At 39.9% G+C, this 19,245-nt stretch overlaps 2 protein-coding genes across 18 annotated transcripts in view; one reads left to right on the top strand and one right to left on the bottom strand.

Moving 5' to 3' along the window:
- Positions 1-77: 77 nt before the first annotated feature.
- On the top strand, positions 78-11,527 carry ckba (creatine kinase, brain a). Of its 2 annotated transcripts, none has more exons than XM_046308430.1 (8): positions 78-103; positions 7,867-8,054; positions 8,193-8,347; positions 8,488-8,620; positions 10,113-10,284; positions 10,583-10,706; positions 10,865-11,054; positions 11,215-11,527. In XM_046308430.1, exons 1-8 carry the CDS (start codon positions 93-95, stop codon positions 11,391-11,393), a joined length of 1,152 nt encoding a protein of 383 aa, XP_046164386.1. In that variant the 5' UTR covers positions 78-92; the 3' UTR covers positions 11,394-11,527. The 2 variants fall into 2 exon arrangements, with proteins under 2 accessions (XP_046164386.1, XP_046164385.1); XM_046308429.1 differs by lacking the exons at positions 78-103; positions 7,867-8,054 and adding exons at positions 5,591-5,708; positions 6,351-6,552.
- Positions 11,528-11,595: 68 nt separating this feature from the next.
- mark3a (MAP/microtubule affinity-regulating kinase 3a) overlaps positions 11,596-19,245 on the bottom strand; it is a 32,594-nt gene continuing 24,944 nt past the window's right edge. For 4 of the 16 annotated variants that reach the window (XM_046308414.1, XM_046308417.1, XM_046308413.1 and 1 more), the window contains 2 exons: positions 12,696-12,740; positions 11,596-12,326 (listed from right to left, as the gene is read on the bottom strand). In XM_046308414.1, the coding sequence (XP_046164370.1) occupies positions 11,981-12,326; positions 12,696-12,740 (391 nt within the window). In that variant the 3' untranslated portion in view covers positions 11,596-11,980. Of the gene's footprint in view, positions 14,453-19,245 lie in introns of all 16 variants that reach the window. The other 12 variants (XM_046308420.1, XM_046308418.1, XM_046308419.1 and 9 more) reach the window with 7 other exon arrangements.

Here is a 19,245-nt window from a genome sequence, read left to right on the forward strand (position 1 = left end):
ATCTAAACGACCGTTGTTTATTTTCGAATTAGAACAGTGGAGAAACTTTACTTCAGTTATTTGACTGCCTCCACCTAAGAACAGCCACAACCATGGAGAAAATGTAAGTGAAAAACAGTTTGTTCATTTTAAAATTGCATACCTAGCTAAGACATGTTAGTAAATTAACACATCTAGTTAAATGCAATTTAGCAACCTTTCATCGTTAGCTAGCTTGGTTCGACAACAAATGTAATATTGCTTTTCCCAAGTACACTATTCGGCAACTTCACTGTGCAAAACTTCTCAATGTTATGGGGGGAGCAATCAAGACGCCATTCATTAGTTAGCTAGCTAGATAACATTAGCTAAAGTCAGGCAATGAACAATCACGACAACGAACGTGTTAGCAAACTTTGACCCGCCATAAACGTAGCTACTTGGAACTAACTCTAGTAACGTTACTGTATAAAAGCGAAGTAAAGATCCTATTCGAAGTGATGTATATGTCGAAAGGTTAATGATGCAGCCTTGTTAGCGAACTTACTTGCTGTTCACATGCTCTTGCAGATCGCACATGTGGATTTGTTAGATACCACTGAGACTGACCAGACGAGACGTCGGTTCATTCGCAGTAATCCACTGAATCGTGCAATGAATGAGGCAGTTCAGGTGGTATATAAATCTGCGAAAAGGCGCACACGCGGTGCTTTTTAAATGCTCTTCGACAGCTGAGCTGTGCAGGCTCAAGTTGATGGCGTTTGGGATTTCGTAAAAAGGCAGAACAAGCAATTTAGTGAATCATAATTGACTTTCAGCCTTTTTCACATGACAGCCCTATATTTGTTAATGAATCCCTAGGAATTGCAAACAGTTTGAGCAAATAATAGTTAGTTAGGTCTATTTACATGCGCCAAAGAAGGTCAGTTCATAGCTTTTGGGACAACATCTGTGTATTGAGTGGACTGACACCACTCAGGGAGTCCAACCAACACACTGACTCTCGATGTTGTGTCCCAAAGCTAGTCAGTTCATATAATTTTACATGGGATAAAAACAGAGAATCATTGAGGCCACTAGGGGAAAAAGATGCAGTTTAAGAAAGCATGAAACAGATATATTACATTTACATAAGTATTCATTTACTCAGTACTTTGTTGAAGCACCTTTGGCAGCGATTACAGCATTGAGTCTTCATGGGTATGACGCTACAAGCTTGGCACACCCGTATTTGGGGATTTTCTCCCATTCTTCACTGCAGATCCTCAAGCTCTGTCAGGTTGGATGGGGAGCGTCACTGCACAGCTATTTTCAGGTCTCTCCAGAGATGTTAGATCGGGTTCAAGTCCGGACTCTGGCTGGGCCACTCAAGGACATTCAGAGACTTGTCCCGAAGCCACTCCTGCGTTGTCTTGGCAGTGTGCTTAGGGTCATTCTCCTGTTGGAAGGTCGTGAGCGCCCTGGTGCAGGTTTTCATCAAGGATCTCTCTGTACTTCTCTCTGTTAATCATTTCCTCAATCCTGACTAGTCTCCCAGTCCCTGCCTCTGAAAAACATCCCCACAGCATGATGCTGCCACCATTATGCTTCACCGTAAGGGATGGTGCCAGGTTTCCTCCAGATGTGACACTTGGCAAACTCCAAGCAGGCTGTCATGTGCCTTTTACTGTGGAGTGGCTTCCGTCTGGCCACTCTACCATAAAAGCCTGATTGGTAGAGTGCTGCAGAGATGGTTGTCCTTCTGGAAGTTTCTCGATGGTCAGAGTGACCATCAGGTTCTTGATCACCTCCCTGACCAAGGCCTTTCTCCCCTGACTGCTCAGTTTGGCCAGGCAGCTAGCACAAGAAAGTGTCTTGGTGGTTCGAAACTTCTTCCATTTAAGAATGATGGAGGCCACTGTGTTCTTGGGGACCTTCAATGCTGCAGAAATGTTTTGGTACCCTTCCCCAAATCTGTGCCTCAACACAATCCTGTCTTGGCGCTCTACAGACAATTCCTTTGACCTCATGGCTTTGGTTTTGCTCTGACATGCACTGTCAACTGTGGGACCTTATATAGACAGGTGTGTGCCTTTCCAAATCATATCGAATCAATTCAATTTACCACAGGTGGACTCCAATCAAGTTGTAGAAACAGCTCAAGGATGATCAATGGAAACAGGATGCACCTCAGCTCAATTTCAAGTCTCATAACAAAGGGTCTGAATACTTATGTAAATAAGGTATCTGTTTTTTTGTTTCAATACATTTCAAAAAAATTCTAAAGCTTGTTTTTGCTGTGTCATTATGGGGTATTGTGTGTAGATTGCTGAGGATTTAAACATGTAACATCTATTTTAGATTAAGACTGTAACGTAACAAAATATGGGAAAAGTCAAGGGGTCTGAATACTTTCCGAATGCACTGTATATTATTATGCAGTAATAAGTTTTTTTTTCTTCAATAATCAGTTACCCAATCAAGGCAGGGCCAGTTACCCAATCATGGCAGGCCCCCCCCCCCCCCCCCCCCCCCCCCCCCATCTGAAGATTAGCAGAGCAGCAGCAGCAGGCTGTCTAAACTCATTGTGAACTTCTTCCTGTGGTTGGCAGTTGCTGTAAAAAGATATATATATATATTACATATATATTACATATAATATATACTGTATGTATATAATATATATATATACACACACATATATATATATTACATATAATATATGCTGTATATATATAATATATATATACACACATATACACATATATACACACACATATATACACACATATATATTACATATAATATATACTGTATATATAATATATATACACATATATATATACATACACATATATACATATATATGCAAATATATACACACATATATATATATATTACATATACTATAATGTATATATTATATATATACATATATATATATAATAATAATAATAATAATAATAATATATGCCATTTAGCAGACGCTTCTATCCAAAGCGACTTACAGTCATGTGTGCATACATTCTACGTATGGGTGGTCCCAGGGATCGAACCAACTACCCTGGCGTTACAAGCGCCATGCTCTACCAACTGAGCTACAGAAGGACCGCGTATATATATATATATATTTATAGTACATATAATATATACTATATATAATATATACACACACATATATATATACATACACATATATACATATATATATATACACACATATATATATTACATATAATATAAAATGTATATATAATATACATACATATATATATATATATATATATATATATATATATATATATATATATATATATACACACATATATATATATATACACATATTTACACATATATATTACATATAATATATATATACATATATATACACATATTTATTTCTGTATATACATACATATTACTGTATACATTTCCTTTATTTTATTTTAGCTGCCTCTTGGGCCCTTCAGCCCCAGTAAGTCCCTGCATTAACCTGGCCTTGAGCAGTGCCATTGAGAGCTTCCACCATGCTTATTAATTTCAAAGTAGTCAACTGGGTGGGGATTCATATGGGTTGTAAAACCTCAATGGCACTGCCCATGCTGTCACAGACGCTCTCATGCTATAAATATGAAGATAAAGCCCTCTATTTTTAAAAATCACATTTTTACATTGTTATATCATATGTATAACCGTAAAAGGTCCAATGCAGCCATTTTTTATCTCAGTATTAAATAATTTCTGGATAACAATGGTCAAAAAGAAGAAGAAAAAATGTCTTCTTCGCAAAGAGCAATTTCTCAAGCAACAATTTCACTAGGACTGTCTGGGAGTGGTCTGAGTGGGGAGGGACTAGGTTACTGGCAGAGAGGTTTGGAACTCTCTTTCTTATTGGTCCCTTAACTCATTTACCGCCTGGTGATGTCATCTCACCAAAAACAGGCTGAAATTTCAGGTGGTCGTTTCAAACAGCTCTTACACTAAAAGGGCATTATCATAATTTTCACACTTTCACATTATCCCAACCTCATAGTATGGAAATATATATTTAAACAGAGGAAAATCACAATTTTGACTGCACTGGGCCTTGAAACCTCTTAGATGTAAAGTACCCTGTTTTGGGGACCTGCGTGGTCCTGGTACCGGTTCCGACTGACATTTTCCGCTTATAAATCATTATGTGGACACCATAGATTGAGCAGTAGCCCTGATTCTCATGGACACATGTCTCTTCTGCCTGTATGAAGCAAGATGTGAAATCTGACACCACTTGAAGCTGGAATGTCCCTCCTACAACTTAATTCACTCTTCCGACTCTCCATCAACTCCTGGCTGAACCCTAGGTCACAGCCACTAACAATGCATATGTCTGGAATCCTTACATCGTAATGAGATGTTCACAGCGATGGGGGCAGACGTTTTGATCAAGAGAGACCTTCAGAAGATATGCACATTTTCTCTAACAGTAAATAGACTAATGTATTTTACAGTTATAAGGAAGGTTAAATCTTATAGTTAGTCATTTTAGAAATTGATTATACTATATTTAGACAAAATATAATTCATTTAAAGTCTTATTCATACAGTTTTGTTGAATAGGAAATACATCATATCAAATATTTCATGTCCTTCTTTCATAGAGCATTTTTATCATAGAATTTGCACACATGACTGTAAGTGCTTTGATAGCGTCCTAAATGATTTGTTTGTACCTGATTTTGTGTCCTCAAAAGTGACTACACCTCAGCAATGTATAAAAAAAATGTCAACCTTTCTTGGAGTATGCATATTACTTTTTGGAATTAAGTAGATTACATTTTCGATTACATGTAGTTACATATAAAAGTTTTCAAGAGAAAAGTGTGAAGGCGAAGGTAAGGGAACATCTAAAAACTGCAATCCGGTATAGTACCAGTAGGTATTAGGTGGAGCTTCCTGGCCCCACCCACCTGTGGGTAAAACAATCTGTGGTTACCCAGGTAACTAAATTGGCTCACAGCAAAAACTTTCAAATGCAGTTTTCTTTTTGTTTGCTTGTTTTAACAAATTACAAACTACATTCAAGAAAAGTACATGTCTAAATATGACTTTTCAACATTGCTTGCTCCCTAGAACTCTCACTACTTAGAAAAACGTAATACTGTAGGGCTTCTCTCATGCCCTTTTCTTGACAATGCTAGCAGCCATGTGAGTGAGTGCTAGCTAGTTACCAACCTGACTATAAAGCTACAAGTAGTGAGGAGTTACAAACGGACTAAACTAAACAAGTTAAATGTCTTACCTGTGATTAAACGTTTTCAACATGCATAGCTAGCTATGTGTAGCCTACTTGGACACCTGATCCCAACATGTCCCAGTCTTCCACACAGAATAGCCTGTACATTGAATAACACAGCAGCATTTCGGAATGTTTTGTTATTTATGTATAACTATAAATATACTACTAAGTTGCCTGTTTTAAATTGGGGGTCAATTGGAAAGAACGTTTGTTTTGTGGGCGCAGTCCAGGGGGATTCCTTATTTTTTACATTAATATCAACTCGGAGTATAGCCTATAGTGTTCGACCAATAGAATGAATGGAATACAAACACTGACCAATGGGAGCCGAGTTCGCCTACTATAAAGAACCATCTCCAAGACCATTTCCCTCTACTGGAGTACCAAATAACGTTGGTGATTGCGCGTCACGGTCGGAAAAATAGGGATCTTTGTGTCTTCCCCTAGTAGTAGTGACCAGCCTCCGCAGCAGGTAGGACCCCTATTTCTACTCACTCGTGGATGATCAGAATGGCATCATTCGTTTTAACCCCAAATCAGCACATTAGTGACTCATTAGCAAATACTTTTATACGTTTTTAGCAGAGGCTAGATTTAAAAGGATATCATTCATATATTTGACATATTTCGGGGAAATATCGACAATAGACAACGCAAAAAAGTAATATCTGTAGCCGTGATCGAGCAGGAGACCTCGTTATGTTGATGTTCTTGCTCTAGTCTAGTGTGCCGCACCTGTTATTATCTCGCATAGCCTACCCTACTTTATTGTTCTGAACGACTTGGATTTAACAAGCAAAATACCACTCTAGACTAGAGCTCTGTGAAATAGTTACTTGGCTTGGAATGACACTGCTGCGCAATCTTTAGCATTTGACTTGCATTCCATCACTCCGCCTCTAGAGTAAAGGGATCTGTTTTATTTTAGCAACTTTCTGTCGATATTTTCCTCTAGCCTATATAATCGTGACTGTCTTTCGGTGCATTCGCTTACTACACAATGCGCATATTGATCCATGCAGTCGCATAATAAAAACCAACTATTTGACAGTTATGTTGTACTATTTTCAAGCTCCCATTCACCCGTTTTTCCTCCACTCCGTGTTGCGTCCAGGGATCAGCCATGCCTTTCGGAAACACCCACAACGCGCTAAAGCTGAAGTATGCTTCTAGTGAGGAGTACCCAGATCTCAGCCAGCACAACAATCATATGGCCAAGATCTTGACCCCTGCCATCTACGAGCGTCTGAGGAGCAAACAAACGCCCAGTGGATTTACATTGGATGATGTCATTCAAACCGGGATTGATAACCCAGGTAAAGACTCATGCAGCGTTCAACCATCAAGCCATGTGTTCTGCCTCTTCAAAGTGCGTTTAGTGAGGGCGTCCAGTACAGAGATGTTCACAAGTCTTTGAGGTAAAGGTCAAGCCATTGCCAACAGGGACGTTCTGCCTGCTGTGGGTTATCAAATCAAATATATTTGTCACATACACATGGTTAGCAGATGTTAATGCGAGTGTAGCGAAATGCTTGTGCTTCTAGTTCCGACAATGCAGTAATAACCAACGAGTAATCTAACCTAACAATTCCAAAACTACTACCTGATACACACACAAGTGTAAAGGGATAAAGAGTATGTACATAAAGATATGAATGAGTGATGGTACAGAATGGCGTAGGTCTATAAACACATTATTTTTGGGGACAATTAAATACATTTAAAGTTGGTTGCCAAACACTGTCATAATTATATAATTTACAGCATATTTAAATGACATGATTTAACATACACGCTAGTTCACTTGCTTGTTTTAACAAGCTTTACTTAAGATTAACGTTTGCTTGTTCCTGTCGTTTAACTACATAGCAATCGCATACACAATGTCCGCTCAATCAAAAGGACAAAGTGCAAATATGAGTAACTACTATTCTCCCATTGAAATAGATACGTCCTTGTCTGCATATTTTTTGCAGAACGCAGATGTTCTAGAACACTTTAAACCCCTCTGTATCAAACTACTTTCTGTTCCAATGCCGCCTGTTCCATGTTATCTGACAGAATGCACAACAAACTTATCCCAGTACTGACGTTCATTGTTCACGAGTCTCATCTAGAGGTCAAGTCTCAGACTCATGATCAATTGACTTAAGTCAAGTCGCAAGTCTTTTTCTTTGTGACTCGAGTCTGACTCACTCGAGTTTCCATCTTTGATCCAGTATCACACTCTAGGGAGGCGCTCATACACTTTTGTTCTGCACAGTGACCTTGTTGATGGATTGTGTAACTCTATATGAGTCTGTAATCAATAGGAAGAAGGATGCGTCTTTTCCATTGGCCTGCATCCATACCAAATGCCCAAAGCACAATGGTTCAATGATTCGTTTCAGGTAGCCTTTCAAATTCTGCTGGGAATAATGCTTGTTGGTCTAGCATACCATAATAATGTATCAATACAGACACTATGATCGATTGTCACTGCAATAAGTGACAAATCTGGTGACTCTATATGAACTAAAATGGTATAGTCCAACCCTTTTTGAGGGGAACTGAGGCGCTGAGTAGATGGTCCAAATGCATTTAAGCATAGCAGGTGGCTTACCCTGTAGAATGTGTGTGTTATTGTTCAGCAATGATAAAATGGCTAAACTGACCATCAAGAGGCTGTCACCTGAGGAGGAGTTCCCTGACCTAAGCCAGCACAACAACCACATGGCCAAGGTCTTAACCCAGGACATGTACACCAAACTCCGAGACCGTGCCACCCCCAACGGCTTCACCATAGATGGTGTCATTCAGACGGGGATTGATAATCCTGGTAAAACGAACCCATCCTGAGTCTGACTCCGCCTTTGGAGTCTGATGAAATGCTATCTATTATTTGAGGTTGTTAATGTTTGTCATGCTCTACAATTTGTCTCCTAATTGACTCCCCTGTTTGTTTTTTTTCCCCCAGGCCATCCCTTCATCATGACTGTGGGATGTGTGGCTGGAGATGAGGAGACGTACGAGGTCTTCAAGGAGCTGCTGGATCCCATCATTGAGGACAGACATGGAGGATACAAGCCTACAGACAAGCACAAGACTGACCTCAACCCAGACAACCTGAAGGTACTGCCCTCTAAATGGGTACCTGGTTGACTGTGGTATAAGGCAAATGTTCAACTGTGTACCCTGCAGGAAACTAGACCAGTGTTGTCAGGTTACAGGTAACTCTAGGATAACTTTGTTTTCCTTTCTTTTTTTTACAGGGTGGAGATGACCTGGACCCCAACTATGTCATTAGCTCCCGTGTCCGAACAGGCAGGAGCATCCGTGGGTTCTGCCTGCCCCCACACTGCAGCCGTGGAGAGCGAAGGGGTGTTGAGAAAATGTCAGTCGAAGGTACTTACCTCAACCCACCCAAAAGTCTATCAAGATGGACTGAACATATTTTCTAAATGTTTTTACCCAATAAATGGTGAAGATGGGAAGTGTAGAAACAATGTCTTGAGGGGTTGGGATGGTGTGTTTAATGCATGGTAGAATTGTAGACAGATGAACTAGAATTGTTTGAACTGTAGGGTGGAGCGGTGCAGAGACTACTCTAGAATGATGCCAGTTCCCTCTTGCAACATTACTGTGTGGAGGGTCCCCTCTAGTGGTGAACTATGTGAATTGATATGTCTGTTGCTGACAAGATGACTTCAGACCAAGGGTAATCATAGACCAGGAGTATTTATTTAAAAAACATATTTGTACACTTATCTATTTTTCCAGAGGTAGTGCAGGGGATCTGTGAAAAAATATTAAAATGTATTTAAAAAAGTGGGAAACTATTCAATGTTTTTATGACTTTTACTAGCAACAAGACTAGACTCATTTTGAATTACATACCTACAATGGAAAAGAGGTAAATCATCTCTCTAATGATTAACTTTATTTCTCAACTCCTAATAGTGCAAATTGCATTCAATGGAGTATCTGACATAGGCTTTGACTGGTAATCACAGGTGCTTTTTTTTTCATGGCAAGTGCTGCTGGTAAGCGTTCTTGAATTGGAAATAATTTTGCACATGGCAAACCTTTGTTTAAACAGTTGCTAATAGCGACCGTGTTTGGCGTAGAGCTGGCACAATTGTGGTATAGTCTTAATATATACATTTTAGGAGAAGGGGGGGGATGGGGGGATTCCAACTTTATATACAAATGTGGATATCTAGTTGACCTAATTAATTTCCAAACGTTCTAATTTGTCAGACATTGGTTTTTGAGAAAGGAGTGTCACCAAAGCTGCGCTGTATGATTTGGGTAAACTTATGTTGTATTTGAAAGGGGGATACCTAATCAGTTGTACAACTGAAATGTGTCTTCTGCATTTATGCATGTCTAAATGATGCATATAAGCTCAAAACACTTCAACAAAAATGACAATTATTACTATCTATGGTCATTTGCATGACAATCGTTACCCAAATGTCAGTTGTCACAGCCCTAGTTGGAGTTACCTTTCTAGCTAATGTTAGTTGACACTACTTCCAATTATAATGTGGGGATGTCAAAATAATAACACTATCTACCAAACCTTTACATTTTAAAATGTTGATTTATACTTGTCCTTCCCATTATTATTCACCGGATGACAAGGCGTGGGGGGGGGGAAACATTTTGTTAACATGATCTGGGTCCCTGGACAAGGAAATGTTGACGACCTCTGCTTTAGACTGCAGATCACTGTCTGGACATATTTATATACATTGAATTGATCCTTTCTTCCTTGAGGTAATTTCTGGTTCAACCAGATTGAAAGCCATGTAATGAAGACTGCACATTCACTCATCCAGTAAGCTCATGCAGAGCCAATGTATCTGACATATCTGATTGTGTTCCTCTGCAGCTCTGGACTCCCTGTCCGGTGACCTGAAGGGGAAGTACTACGCCCTGAAGAACATGACAGATGCTGAGCAGCAGCAGCTAATTGATGACCACTTTCTGTTTGACAAGCCTGTGTCTCCTCTGCTGCTGGCCTCTGGCATGGCCCGGGACTGGCCTGATGGCAGGGGTATCTGGTGAGAGGACAGGGTTTTTCATTCTCACACTTCTAGGTTTCCTCAGAGGTATTAGAATCTGGTTTTGTTCTAACTCACCAGTCTTTGTTCTCACTTCTCCAACCTTACTTTATTCAAGTAAATGACTGCTGGAAGGGAATGGTAAATTCTCAAATGTCCTCTAACTAGATGTACCTTAATCTCTGCTAAGTCAGAGGGTAAATGTTCATAATGGTTTATATGCTGGTGGTGGCATAAGCCATTGTCCATGAACCTTGTAAGAGGACCATATAACATCTATTTATTCTAATCGGTCAAGGCACAATGATACTAAGACCTTTCTGGTCTGGGTCAATGAGGAGGACCACCTGCGCGTCATCTCCATGCAGAAGGGTGGCAACATGAAGGAGGTGTTCAACCGTTTCTGCACTGGCCTCACAAAGGTGAGTGAATATCTGACGAATACCTTCAGGGTTTTGAGAATTTAAAGGATCATTTGCTGTTGCCATGTTAAATGCTCTGTGTAAACATGCTGGCAATGATCAATCGATTGTGTTTGTATTACTTTCCTTGTTAAAATTTGACACCGTCTCTTCCTCAGATTGAAACTCTGTTTAAAGATAAGGGCACTTCATTCATGTGGAATGAGCACTTGGGCTACGTTCTCACCTGCCCATCCAACCTGGGCACAGGGCTACGTGCTGGAGTCCACGTCAAGATCCCCAACATGAGCAAGCATGCCAAATTTGAGGAAGTGCTCAAGAGGCTAAGGCTCCAGAAACGTGGAACCGGTAAAACATTTATCCATCACAGAACCAGATATCTACTTTTGTTTGCTGTTGCTCAGGTTAACTTACAATCACATTAAGGCGGTAGTTCTAGGGTTAAAGCTGTAATTTCTCGAAGGAGTATTGTAGCTGTTAAGTCCATCTTCTGACGTCTCCATTCCAGGTGGGGTGGACACTGCAGCTGTGGGTGGCACCTTCGACATCTCCAACGCAGACCGCCTGGGCTTCTCTGAGGTGGAGCTGGTGCAAATGGTTGTGGATGGTGTCAAGCTGCTGGTTGAGATGGAGAAGAAGCTGGAGAAGGGACAGTCTATTGATGACCTCATGCCTGCCCAGAAGTGACACTCTTAATTGCCTCTCCCTTGTCATCTGAATGTGACATCCTGGAATGCACTCTGTAATAAACAGCACTTACACTCTAATACAAGACACTCTCATTGAAATGGGACATCTGAAAATAAAAACGGTTTCTTCCATGTTTGATTCTATTTCTTTCCCCATTTGTGATGTTGCACATCCTCATTTAGAACTAAAATATACTGAGTCAAGTTGACAATTTTATTGACACGTGTTCTTACCTAATTAACATTTACATAAATTCCACCTAAAATCAAACTGAGTATAACAGTGTAGCTGTCTTGAAAGTAAGATACATTATTTACACAAAACGATGGTAACTTTAATGAAATAAATAAAGACAAAGCTTTGTCCATTTTCACAGCATGACCAACTATATTCAATTTGTTATGATGGTCTAACATGACCAGAATATATACTGGAGCTATTAGTAATTCAGTGATTATTGTATAGCTGAATGCTTTTGGCATTTTCATTCAATACATACTGTATTTTTGTGGAGAAAAAAAATGGAAACTGCTACTTTAATCATTGTACAGCTTAAATACTTTCAGACAGTTTTGCCCTTTCGTTCATAGCTTTAACTCGTTGGCGACTTTGGATGCAATGTTTTTAAAAGTGATGGATGAGCCTGATATCCTCTTGAATCTCACGCCATTGAGGGAGAGGCGGGGCAGCTTGCACACCTCCATCTCCCATTGGACAAGGTTCTCAGCATGTCCATCACCATGGACACAGAGCAGCAGGAAACACTCTTGCTGTTCATAATCGCAGTTGTTGGCGTTGAGCACCTTGCGTATCTCTTCCATGATGTCGCAAGGCTCCATGGAGCTGGTGGTCCTCATACTCCAAGTGAATCTGAGGGAGCGGGGTTTACCGTCTTTACTTTCCCCTTTCTGATCCCCAGGTACATTGCGACTGAGAAGAGGGAGAAAGAGAAGATGAATTATCTAAAGCTCTGCATTTTCCCCTATGTTTAGTCATTGTCATATCTGTTTATGGCTCGGTATCATGAATAGACAAACTAATGCAAGGTGTTGATCAAATTAGCAAAGCATACAGGGAACAGATGGTCATGCAGCACACCACTCAGAGGAAACCACAAAATAACCACACCCGTAATCACATACAGAGACCACTTCCATGGGGAAAAGGTGAAGGACCTATGGATAGACAGATGGGACTACTGGTTGACTGACAGAATGGAGAACAGAGCTGGGAGTGAAATGATATCAAGCCTGTCGTCACAGAAATATCAGGTTGCGAAAGCAACAACATACACCTCACCTTGAGCCCTCAAATCTCCCGTTTCTCTCAAACTCGGTTGAGACTCTGACAGTTGTAGAGGAAGCAGAGCAAGATTAGGAAAAAGAGAAAAAACACATGTGGACTTCCAAAGAGAGTATTTTGTCATTTCAAGGATGAGAGATATAACATACAGTGAGCTCCAAAAGTATTGGGACATTGACACATGTTTTGGCTCTGTACTCCAGCACTTTGGATTTGAAATGACACTGACTAATTTGAAGGTATTTTCGTCCATATCGGGTGAACCGTTTAGTAATTACAGCACGTTTTGTACATAGTCCTCCCCACCCCATTATCGGGGACTAAAAGTATTGGAACAAATTCACTTATTTATATTAAAGTAGTAAATAGTTAATTGTTCCCAAATTCACAACACGCAAAGCTTGACTCTACATTTGTTGGATGCATTTGGTGTTTGTTTTGGTTGTGTTTCAGATGATTTTGTACCCAATAGAAATGAATTGTAAATAATGTATTGTGTGTCATTTTGGAGTCACTTTTATTGTAAATAAGAATATGTTTTTAAAACACTTCTACATTCATGTGGATTCATTATTATTCACAATTAATTTAGGATTATCCGTAATCATGGTAGCATCCACATTGGTGTAGAAGTATTTAGAAACAAGAAAGCCACCGCCAAATATCTATAACCTCAATATGGAAGTGTTGACATGAACCCTGTGCAGAATCAATGGGAAAAGAGACTTTGAACTGGTCACACTGATCAGTCTCGCCGGTGTTCAAACTAACAAAAAGTGCTTCAACAGACCACATAGAGCAAGGGGATACAGGAATGGAAATGTGTTGAGTGACGGTATGACAGCTTGGATACGTTTCTTGACATGACGAGATTCACCCAAACAAGACAAAAACAAAACCATACAGTGGAACTACAGTCCACACACCCACACGTCTAATACACACGTTGTGTATTAGGGTCAGTGCATGCAGACTGGGGCTGTTGCGGGAGCTCTCATGCAGTCTATTCTCGAGGTTGACAGACAGCAGGACAGAGGTCCTCTAGACATCCTCTAACATGTCCCATGTGTCTTCCCTCTATGTGACACTGGTTATATTTAGAGGAGAGGGGGTTGGCTTGAAAGACAATTAGGCAAGCAGTTACAGGGCCATTGTCGGACTGCATACCATGTCCACAGACCCTAATGAGTTTTGTGCTGCAGACATGCAGACTAGCTCTGAAATGAGTCTACAGGAGGGTAGAGAAAGTTTGATTCCCGGAGGGTTTAGTTAGTGGGCAAGATAGAAGCCTCTAGCCAGTGGGATGAGGGACAAGAGAAGTACTGAGACTGTATCTGGGGCTGGGAGTGTCACATACACATTCTAGAGAGAAGGGAATGTGACCATGTAACCATGTTGTATATGAGTTTGTTCTCTCCACACAGAACTCTGACATACAAAGTTGAGCCTAACTCTTGTGGGGACATAAGGGTTGAAATGATCCCTTACTTTAGGTCTCCATCTGCGACTTCCTATAACTTTCGATATCTTCCGCTCTTGAAAAGCGTGTATTTTTTACGGATACATGAAAAGAGAGTAAGAAAAAATGACATGATCACAGGCCAATAATGCCAGGATGACGAGGAAGAGGAAGGGGAAAAGAGAAGAGGAGAGATGAGTGGACAGAAGACTTACTAAGAGTCTTTGCTCCCTGGGAAGAAGGGATGGCAGGCCCTGATTTGGCCGTCTGCCGTTTGGCCGGGTCAATACTGACCCTGAGGGGAGGAAGAGCAGTGAAAGGTCCAAGGTTAAAGGGCACAGAAAGGTCAGGGAGACATTGGCACACAGCAATACAAAAGTGAGGAGAAGTGTGAAGGGAGGGCAAAGCGCATTGCCTACTACTGAGACAAGAGACTCCCTGCTAAGACTTCCTTCCTTATACTTCAACCAATCGTTTCTAAGATGCTGTTACTCTGTGCAGAAATAAGAATCACTCGACAGAGAAATGAAATGAGTGACAAGGACATGGTGAAGGAAGAAAGATGGGAGGGTTGCAAATGTGACGGAACTTCCTGAGATGTAGAACTCCTGGTCGCCACTTGATCTCAGTGTGCCACTAAAGGGCTTTTCACACTGCATTGTTCTTAGCCCCAGGCTAAGGCTGGCCCTGGGCTATCTTATCCTGTGTTCACACAAGCATTTGTTCACCTAGGGATATTGGGCTAAGCTTCAGCCCTGGGCTAAGGATTCACACTTGTATTCCAAAGCCCTGGCCTAAAGGGGTCTACACAGAATATGCAAATGGTGCCGACGGAGCGTAACGCAGTGTTGAAATGTTGTTTTACATCACAAAAGGGGCAGTGCCACATGAAAATTGTAACACGCCATATCATTCCTTCCAAAACCGTGGGGGCAGTGTTGTGTGAAGTGCTTGACTTGGAATTAAATAGGTGCCAGGTACCAGTACTGTTTATATTTAGGTGCAGGAGCTCCACAATACTTTCGACCTAATATTTTATAAGAGGAACAGGAGCTCAAGCAGTAGAACATTTTAGGTGCCAGTCCTCAGCTCCAGTGAGCTCCTGCACAAATCAAGCACTGGTTGTGTAGGCAATGAAGCTTGCTTGGTTCCTTGATCTATAGCCTATAGGTCCCTCAAACTCAACTCGACCTCGAAGCCAGTTCCACTGCATTTTTTCATTGTTCCCCTCTAACCAGGGACTGATTTAGACCTGTTACACCAGGTGTGTGCAATTAATTATCAGGTAGAACAGAAAACCAGCAAGCTCCGCACCTCGTATGGTAAGAGTTGAGTACCCTTGCTATAGGCTATGCATCAAAGTAGCCTATTTTACATTATTTTCTTAATCATCTCAGTGACTGTAAAAAAAAAAAAGGTTTTAAACATTGGAGCCTTTTTAGAATCCCACCCAAAATGTATTTTGTTTAGATGTAATAACTAGGGACTCCAGGTTACTGGTAAAAACCAGGGGTGTAAAGTACTTAAGTAAAAATACTTTAAAGTACTACTTAAGTAGTGTTTTGGGGTATCTGTACTTTACTATTTAGATTTTTGACTACTTTTACTTCACTACATTCCTAAAGACAACAATGTACTTTTTACTCCATATATTTTCCCGGACACCCAAAAGTACTGACATTTTGAATGCTTAGCAGGACAGGAATTGTGTCCAATTCACACATGCTTTGTTTGTAAATTATGTCTGAGTGCTGGAGTGTGCCCCTGGCTATCCGTAAATTTAAAAAAAATAAATAAAAAAAAATGTAAATGGTGCTGTCTGGTTTGCTTAATATAAAGAATTGGAAATGATTTAGACTTTTATGTTTGATACTTAAGTATATTTTAGCAATTACATTTACTTTTGATAGTATGGTGTATTTAAAACCAAATACTTTTAGACTTTTACTCAAGTAGTATTTTACTGGGTGACTTTCACTTGAGTCATTTTCTATTAAGGTATTTTACTTTTACTGAATACTCAAGTATTACAATTGATTGGGTACTTTTTCCAACAATGGTAAAAACAGCTGTGAGATATATGCTTTTTCTCCACAACCAAAACATGACATTCTATTTTAGTTGATATGGGATTGAATATATTCAAGCAGCATATCAAACTGGGATAATGTTCTAGATCACATGGTCAAGTATAAGAATATTTGTCGGATATTTTAACTATAAATCTGATAAGGGAAGCTAAGAAAAACTAGCTTGCTTGCTATGTTTTTAGCTGCCAGCTTGCTACTACAAGCAAGGGAAGGAGACTCTTCCTTGTTTTCACTAAATACAAAAATGAAAAAGATAATACATTGTCATCGCCCCCTTGTGAATACGAGTGGGACCGGCGAGGATATTGTGTTACCAAAAGGTGTCCGCTACTCCAAAATCCCACATTGTAAATGAGAACTTGTTCTCAACTTGCCTACCTGGTTAAATAAAGGTGAAATTTTAAAAAATGCACGCAGGTAGATCAACAGAGTGGAGCTTGTGGTAACCTTAACAGACAATCACAACATGCGAACAACAATCTATCTGCTAAGTAAGACATATATTAACACATTATGTCTTCTTGCTTCCAGCCTAGCATTTGATTTCCAACAGTGTTGGTTTGTAAACCTTGATGTCTGGCTGTCTGACCTCAAAAACAATGTTTCCCTCATACAGATCCTATTAAATTACTAGAGGGGCTATATCATAAACCCTCAAAGTTCCATAATGGCACCAAAATGTCAGCCATCTTGGTCAGGGAGAAATCAAAAACCACTCATTTACTTACGCAGGAAAATAAAAGGCATGTGATGTATCAGAATTTAATGTAATGGAATAATTATAGTCAATTGAAAATATTGTCATATAATTATAATCTGAGACATTTTCTGTATAAACAGCCTCTAAAACATATGTAGACAGACTATAAATGTCTCAGATTCTATTTTCTTGGAAAACTGTGAGCACTATTATATGACAAAATATCAGTACTTGTTGCATTTACAACTTGTCCAAGTCCTATCAACTGTTTGCGCCAGTGTATGGCTGCTGATGGAATGCATTGTTTGAATGTTTGCATATTGGCAGTTAATTAGAAACATTTATGGAATAATTATTCTAAAACTGTCTGCCTAGGTAGCTAACACACATACAGCGCAGATCAATTCTTCACATTCATTGTTTTACACAATATCTTATCACAACCCTGGCAAACCAAGGTTGACCAACATGGCTGACCTTTGGACCATCATAAGAAGGTTCATTCTAGTATTCTAAATAAATCAAATCAAATGTATTTATATAGCCCTTCGTACATCAGCTGATATCTCAAAGTGCTGTACAGAAACCCAGCCTAAAACCCCAAACAGCAAGCAATGCAGGTGTAGAAGCACGGTGGCTAGGAAAAACTCCCTAGAAATAGTATTCTAAATTCTATTCTGTACTGTTGAAATGTGATATTGCCCGGTACAGAGAATGCTGTGCATAGACGAGACACATTTTTCTGATCCAGGCAAAAATAATGTAACAATATCATTAATCTAATTAAAATGTCAATAGAAAAGCTATGAAAACAATCGAAAATTTGGACACACCTAATCATTCATGGGTTTTTCATTTTTACTATTTTCTACATCAAATAAACAATATATTTAGATTTGTTTTACACTTTTTTAGTTATAACATAATTCCATATGTGTTGTTTCATAGTTTGTCTTCACTATTAATCTACAATGTAGAAAATAGTAAAAATAAAGAAAAACCCTGGAACGAGTAGATGTGTCCACACCTTTGACTGGTACTGCATATATACAGTATATTATGGAATGCATTGACATTATGGATGGTATGTGGATAGAATATTTAGTCTATCTGTAGAATATGTAGGATAGAATGGTATATACTGTATTCAACAAAGGTTGAATATGATGCAGTTGACCAGAATACAGCATAAACAGCGGCTTGCGAAAGTATTCACCCCCTTGGCATTTTTCCTATTTTGTTGCCTTACAACCTGGAATTAAAATGTATTTTTGTGGGGTTTGTATCATTTGATTTACACAACATGCCTACCACTTTGAAGATCCAAAATATTTTAAAATTGTGAAACAAACAAGAAATAAGACAAAAAAACTGAAAACTTGAGCGTGCATAACCATTCACCCCCCCCCAAGGGCAATTCTTTTGTAGAGGCACCTTTTGCTGCAAGCCCCTTGGGGTATGTCTCTATAAGCTTTGCACATCTAGCCACTGGGATTTTTGCCCATTCTTCAAGGTAAAACTACTCCAGCTCCTTCAAGTTCGATGGGTTTCGCTGGTGAACAGCAATCTTTAAGTCATACCACAGACTCTCAATTGGATTGACTAGGCCTTTAAATGTTTCCCCTTAAACCACTCGAGTGTTGCTTTAGCAGTATGCTTAGGGTCATTGTCCTTCTGGAAGGTCAATCTCCGTCCCAGTCTCAAATCTCTGGAAGACTGAAACAGGTTTCCCTCAAGAATGTCCCTGTATTTAGCGGCATCCATCATTCTTTCAATTCTGACCAGTTTCCCAGTCCCTGACAATGAAAAACACCCCCACAGCAGGACGCTGCCACCACCATGCTTCACTGTCGGGATGGTATTCTCAGGGTGATGAGAGGTGTTGGGTTTGCGCCAGACATAGCGTTTTCCTTGATGGCCAAAAAGCTCCATTTTAGTCTCATCTGATCAAGGTACCTTCTTCCATATGTTTTGGGAGTCTACCACATGCCTTTTGACAAACACCTGACAGGCCGCCCCTGTCAGGTGTTGCTTTTTCATCTTCAAGCAATGTCTTTTTTCTGACCACTCTTCAGTAAAGCCCAGCTCTGTGGAGTTTACGGCTTAAATTGGTCCTATGGACAGATACTCCAATCTCCGCTGTGGAGCTTTGCAGCTCCTTCAGGGTTATCTTTGGTCTCTTTGTTGCCTCTCTGATTAATGCCATCCTTGCCTGGTCTGTGAATTTTGGTGGGCGGCCCTCCCGGCAGGTTTGTTGTGGTGCCATATTCTTTATTTTTTTAAATAATGGATTTTAAA

This window comes from Oncorhynchus gorbuscha, linkage group LG17 (genome assembly GCF_021184085.1).
Source record: "Oncorhynchus gorbuscha isolate QuinsamMale2020 ecotype Even-year linkage group LG17, OgorEven_v1.0, whole genome shotgun sequence".
Classification (NCBI taxonomy): domain Eukaryota; kingdom Metazoa; phylum Chordata; class Actinopteri; order Salmoniformes; family Salmonidae; genus Oncorhynchus; species Oncorhynchus gorbuscha.

Excerpts from the sequence above, each read along its gene's own strand:
- ckba (XM_046308430.1), top strand. Across the intron at positions 8,348-8,487 it reads TCAACCCAGACAACCTGAAG|GGTGGAGATGACCTGGACCC; the intron begins GTACTGCCCTCT and ends TTTTTTTTACAG. Across the intron at positions 11,055-11,214 it reads GCTCCAGAAACGTGGAACCG|GTGGGGTGGACACTGCAGCT; the intron begins GTAAAACATTTA and ends TCTCCATTCCAG.